This window comes from Myxocyprinus asiaticus, chromosome 11 (genome assembly GCF_019703515.2).
Source record: "Myxocyprinus asiaticus isolate MX2 ecotype Aquarium Trade chromosome 11, UBuf_Myxa_2, whole genome shotgun sequence".
Classification (NCBI taxonomy): domain Eukaryota; kingdom Metazoa; phylum Chordata; class Actinopteri; order Cypriniformes; family Catostomidae; genus Myxocyprinus; species Myxocyprinus asiaticus.
Window position 1 is genome coordinate 34,353,844 of NC_059354.1, and position 6,573 is coordinate 34,360,416.

The 6,573-nt window shown below is 33.8% G+C and overlaps 1 protein-coding gene across 1 annotated transcript; it reads right to left on the bottom strand.

Moving 5' to 3' along the window:
* Window positions 1-2,531: 2,531 nt before the first annotated feature.
* LOC127448148 (ladderlectin-like) lies at window positions 2,532-4,991 on the bottom strand. Its single transcript, XM_051710468.1, has 6 exons — window positions 4,946-4,991; window positions 4,766-4,833; window positions 3,675-3,760; window positions 3,359-3,481; window positions 3,011-3,122; window positions 2,532-2,796 (listed from the first exon to the last, which is right to left on the bottom strand). Exons 2-6 carry the CDS (start codon window positions 4,824-4,826, stop codon window positions 2,726-2,728), a joined length of 453 nt encoding a protein of 150 aa, XP_051566428.1. The 5' UTR covers window positions 4,827-4,833; window positions 4,946-4,991; the 3' UTR covers window positions 2,532-2,725.
* Between the last annotated feature and the right edge of the window lie 1,582 nt (window positions 4,992-6,573).

A 6,573-nucleotide genomic window follows, 5' to 3' on the forward strand; every position in this document is an offset into this window, starting at 1 on the left:
ACCCATATCTTATACCACATGAACAGTGCAATGTAACCTACCTACATACACTACCAGTCAAAATTTTTGAAACACTGAAATGTTTCTCATGATCTTAAAAATCTTTTGATCTGAAGGTGTATGCTTAAATGTTTGAAATTAGTTTTGTAGACAAAAATATAATTGTGCCACCATATTAATTTATTTCATTATAAAACTAAAATGTAATAAAAAAAAAAAAAAGATTTTTAAATTGATGACTTGGACCAAAAAATAAAGAAAAGCAGCCAATAAGTGCCCAACATAGATGGGAACTCCTTCAATACTGTTTAAAAAGCATCCCAGGGTGATACCTCAAGAAGTTGGTTGAGAAAATGTCAAGAGTACATGTCTGCATATTCTGTGCAAAGGGTGACTACTTTGAAGATGCTAAAATATAACACAGTTTTGATTTATTTTGGATTTTGTTTAGTCACAACAAAATTCCCATAGTTCCATTTATGTTATTCCATAGTTTTGATGACTTTACTATTATTCTAAATGTGAAAAAAAAAAAAAAATATATAATAAAGAATGAGTGTTTCAAAACTTTTGACCGGTAGTGAATATACATATTAAATATATAAATATTAATTCAAAAAATGAAGATATTGATTCAAAAATGAATATATCCTATATTACATTTAAACAGAAATATAAAAAAGAAAGACTTTCTTGAAGTGCCATAGTTATTTTGCTTTTCTTGGACTAATTTGAACCCTTGACCAGAGCACCTTAAAGTTACAGCCCACTTGTGTTGCACTCTCTACTGTTGGGTACTTTTTAAGTGAAATGGCTAATGTTTCTAATTGTTAAAAAGCAAAAACTATATTACAAATTAGTTATGCATATGTTTCACATGTAATTAATAAAATAAGAATAAAGTTCTTTGTTCTTTGAACAAAGAAACAAGGTAAAGAAATAGAGCAAAAAGTTGTTTAAGTCTTTCCTGGTTCAAATACAAAGTTTGGATATTAATTCAAGAAACATTTTCTCAAAAACTGTGTTTTGAATAGAGGATGTGGGCTTTAATCCCAGGGAGCACATGAACTGATTAAGTTCTCAATAAAAGAATCAGCCAAATGAATAAATACTCTATACTGTCTCTATCTATAACATGAGACCTACAAGGAGAACAATGGACTATATGAGTAGTATTCTATAAGTCATTGAAACCATTTTTATTTTCTTGTTAAATGGTCAAAAAATAATTATATATATATATATATATATATATATATATATATATATATATATATATATATATATATATATATAATAAAAAATAAAAAGAATATATATATATATATATTCTTTTTATTTTTTATTTTTATTTTTTGCACTAGTAGTGCTCTTAGTGTGCAAGCACAATTTAATAACATTGCACATAATAATGTTAGTTTGTGGACATGCACTAGAAATGTTTGGAAAGTAAAAGCCATCTAGACAAGACACAAGTGTGAAGTTTCAGTGTGAATTTTGAGAGACTCAGGTGTTCCCTTAGGTTTGGATTTGTACCATGAATCCCCAGCACCACCAGAGAACAGTCATAAAGATAAAGCCACATGGTCTTGGTGGGGGTCCTCTAAACTCTTCTTAAAAGCTTTTGTATTTAATGATTCCAGTTCTATGTTCTACAGATAAAGACCCAAGTAAAATAACCTGAGTAAATTTATTGGCTGTGTCTCGTTTGGAAGGCTGCATCCTCCGGAGGTCACATTTGTCGGCCGCATACATCATCGAGGCTGTCTCGTTTCAGAAAAGTGAGTAGGACACTTCGAATGCAGCCTTCGAATGCGACCTTCTTTCACGGGAATTCGGAGGATGAATGAGGTGTATCCTTCGTGTGCGCTCACAACCCACAGTTCTTTGCTTCAGCGGAAATGTCTAAAAAAAATAACGCCAATTTGCCCGTAAATATGATGTTCAAACGCAAGTAATGTTAATTCCCAAGCTGAAGTACCTCAGTAGATGAGTGCAGAGTATATAATATGTATTATTATATTAATATATAATTAAAATAATAATTTATTAGACTAAAAGTACACCTGTAAAATCGATTTTCTTTACATCATTATAACGTTATATCCTAAAATTTACCTCATGCACTCCCTTCCAAAGGGACTTTGTTCCCTTCTCACTCGAAGCGCTCGCGCTTGTTAAAGAGTGGCGTGCTGTCATAGCAACCATGTTCCGTTCCATTTCCGTTTGTCCTATGAAGGCCGTCTCCTTTAAAAGAGGCTTGTTTAAAGGAGGACACTCGGTATACTGCAGCCTTCAAAGGACACGTCCTACCTAACACGCAGTCTTCGAAACGTGACACAGCTATTGTCAAGAAAATGGGTCCACATGCCCCACTCTTTAGAAATTTCCGATCTTCATCTATGCATACAACTCTCACCATCTATTTTTCACATTTTTTACTTTCCACTGGCACATATAATGTTGAGACAAGGCAGAACAAAATAAACAACTCAAAATTGTGATGTAACTCTTCAAGGAACAAGGTTTGCTTTATCAATGCTTTTATTGATTTGATTAGTATTTCAGAGAGGTTTGAAGACATTTTTGAGAATATATTGATGTTCAGAAAACATTCAAGATTAGATCAAATTTAGAACAAGATTTTTGTAGAGATGATCAGATTAAAAATTGAAATATATGCAGGACAATCAATGTACATCTGGAGCAGATTGATTTCTTATGATCAGTCAAGGCCTTTAGCACAAATATATCCCATTGATGCTGAACAGGTAATATCGTTCCAGCAATGGTTACCTGGTGTGTAGGATGAACATGAAATAAATTAAAATTATCAATATAATTGTGTCTGAATCAAAAAATGGCATACTCACATATCAGTCATGGAATATTAGGAAATGTTTAACTTGAGGCTTTATATTATATACAGTAATACTGTATATCATGACATTAAATAATTGGATTGTGAATAAATATTGACAGGATTCAAGAAACAAAACTGCATTCTTACCAGTCCAGTTTATCTCTAAGCAGTTCTCGGAACCACCATTGTTGTTAGGCTCTATGGAGCACCAGTTGGTGTAGTCGAATGTGGTCCCATCACTCCACAACCATTGTCCATCCTAATGAGTGAAGAGAATCATTACAAAGAGGGTACAACTGTGCTTAAAATCTATAAAAAGGGTGATTTACAGTCATTACATTATAACTTAGGAACTCTTGCAGATGTCCATGTACCCATCTTCATTAAAACATAGTTTAAAGTGAAAAAAAACATTGTCTAATCAGAATATCAGTCTATTTAGGCTATACAGTTTAACTGCTATTTTGTCATTCTTTGAAAAGTAGAACTACTTACTTGAACACCATCACTGCCACCAACCCAAGAACGTCCAGAAACAGACAGCAGACTCAACAGAAAATCATTGTCTGCTTTACTATGCACAGATGCTAGATTTGCATCAAGGCTAAGACAGTTTTTCTAAAGAGATATTTTTACAGTTAATGCAAAATATAATCATTTTAACATAGAGCATAAAAGTATTCTTCAATAATACTTTTTAGACATTTTTTAAAAGAAGTTCTGGTCCTCAATATTCCTGTATTATTTATTTGCAAACAAAATGTTTTACTTTAAAATAATAAACTTTACCTAGCTGCAACTAACACATTACCTCTGCTGTGACCCAGTTCACTTGCTGAGAGAAGAATCTGTAGCATTGCTCTCCAAAAGGTGTCCATCCAAAGGGGCACTTTTCAGCTACAAAGTACATAGAGTACACTTTAGGGTTCTTGTAAAATTTACAGCCAAAGCAGTTTTTATTATTGTGTGTGTTATATTATACTGTCACTGTAAGTACTTGCAATTATATTATGTGCTATGTGTATATTGTGTATTAATTAAAGCACTGCAAAGGGTGGTGCGAACTGCCAGACACATCATCGGACGTGAGCTTCCCTCCCTCCAGGAAATATATACCAGGCGGTGTGTGAAAAAAGCTCGGAGGATCATCAGAGACTCCAGCCACCCGAGCCATGGGCTGTTCTCACTGCTACCATCAGGTAAGCGGTATCGCAGCATCAGGACCCGCACCAGCCATCTCCATGACAGCTTCTTCCCCCAAGCAATCAGACTTTTGAACTCTTGATCTCCCACGATCAAAATACATCAGCCCTGCACTTTATTATTATTACTACTCTTACTTTTATATCTCACACCGGACTGTCATAAATTATATTATTATTATATTATATTCCCTCTTAACAACTATATATATACTACTATATATACTTTTTTATATATTTTTTATTTTTATTGAATAATGTGTATCTATATTGTGCGTGTTGTATACTGTACAGGGTATGTTATTATTTGTATATTGTTGTGTGTAATTATGTGTATATCAGACGTTTAAATATGTCTCATCACTGTCACAACTGCTATGTTGATCGGAACTGCACCCAAGAATTTCACACACCATTGCACTTGTGTATATGGCTGTGTGACAATAAAGTGATTTGATTTGATTTGATTTGATATTTGTATATTGTATTGTGTGAACAAAGTGATTATTGTGTGTGTGATTACATGTACATTGTATGTTGTGTATATTGTGTTCAAATCACTACTGCATTATTCTGTACTGACCCAAGACACTCACCCACCATTACACTTTTGTTGTTCATGGTGATGTGGCGATAAAGTAAATTCATTTGATTTCATTAACAAGGGATTCTTGCAATAACAACTAAATGTCTTGGTTACCTGTTGTATTCCCCAAGGTGAACATACAGACAAGAAGCAGAAGAGTTCTCATTACCGCCATGATAAATCTGAAAATTAATCAGCAGGAAAAGTATTAGGCTATGTCCACATTCACACTCTGCACACTGTTGATTTGCAAGTAGAAATGCTATTTAGTATGTTATTGAGCCAAAAACGTACCTGTTTTTTCAGATCCTTGCCTACAAAATTTCAGTGAAGATTGTGTGAAGCTCCATGAAGAGCCTTACTTTTATACTTTACTTGAAGTCAAGTGTTTACCAAGCACAAAGCTGATATAGCACATGACTGTTTGAAGATAACACAGACAAATTTGTATTTCATACACTTGGAAATGTTACATCAACAACTTGCTAATTTGAATAGGACTGTAGGTAAATGTGATTATAATCAAACCGGTCATCAAACTTACCTTTATCTGCCCTATTAACATGCAGCTGTGAACATCAGTGCATATTTGTGTGGTTTGTGTGGTGATTAACAGCAGTCGCTTGCTGTGAGATTTTTGTACATAAATAAAATATTTTCAGCGTACCCCCCAGCTATTTCAGACGAACCTGCTGATTTAGAGGACTGTGTAAAACAATATCTGTTTTGTGACCATATATTCAGGAGGAGATCATTTTTACAGTAGCTGTCATTGATTGAGAAGAGCACACATAAAAAAATTTACACTTAAAGTATACTTTAATATATAAATTTCATTGCTTAGCCAAATTTCTATCAAAGTTGCATCTGCAAAGATATTATGCTAGACAAAGTTTTCTTAAATTAACTTTACTTTTATTAACCGTATTTGCAATTACTTATGACCAAGTTGTGGCAAGGTCTACTGGATATATGAAGTACTTACCATAAAGTTCACACAGGTGCTCTGTCAGAGCAACCACAGGTGTAGTTCATCAACCATGGACAATCAGAAGGTGTCCAAATTCTTATTGTCCTAATATTGAACAGTACATCTATTGTTTTATATTTGTTCATTTAAACCTAACAGCCTGATTTTGTGAAATGTTTGTGTTCCGGCCCATCTAAAAGAAAGGATGCAATATAAACTTGACACTGCAGACAAATATTTTATCTGAATTTATTGTGTTCTACAGCATAAGAATGGAAGCCAAAACTACAGAGAGGAGCATTGACAAAATAACAAACAAAATACAATCTACATTCCCAAAGAAATTAAATTCCCTGATCAAGAAAATAAAAATTAAACCAATATGAAAAGAAACTTACCTAATTTTCTAAATAATTACAACATTGGGAGGCAAGAGAAAATGGCCCTCATCTCTAGCAGCTTCCTACACCTAGGTGCCTGGAGAAAGATTATTGTTCAACTACAATCAGAGATTTTTAGTCAATAAGTTAACAAAACAGATAAAAAAATAAATTTTCCATTGGATTTACAACAAAAACAACAGAGCAGCAACATTTTATGTCAGAGAATGTAATATTTTGCTATGTATGCAATGATATTGATTCATTTTATGTGTGGCTTTCAGTGTCATAATATTGTTTGCAGCCAGTTTCTAAGTTCCCAACCCTGCACATAGAAGTGTCTTTAATAAGGTAGACCTTAGCCAAATCTGGCCTGGCACACATCGCTATCTTTGGGTACTTTCACACTAGCATTTTCGATGCGTACCTGGGATTGAATGATGTCAAAGTTTGATTCGTTTGGATGATGTGAACGCTGTTTTTTGAACTCGGGTGTTCGTTCAAGTGAACTCAAGGCCGCTTGAAAGGTGGTCTCAGGTATGGTTCATGTGAACTCTGGTACGGTTCGCTGC

Bases quoted from the DNA above. Each gene is read 5' to 3' on its own strand.
- LOC127448148 (XM_051710468.1), bottom strand. From the start codon at position 4,826: ATGGCGGTAATGAGAACTCTTCTGCTTCTTGTCTGTATGTTCACCTTG. The intron at 3,761-4,765 runs GTAACCAAGACA...TGTACTTTGTAG, and splicing joins CACCTTGGGGAATACAACAG to CTGAAAAGTGCCCCTTTGGA. The intron at 3,123-3,358 runs GTAAGTAGTTCT...TTCACTCATTAG, and splicing joins GTGGCAGTGATGGTGTTCAA to GATGGACAATGGTTGTGGAG.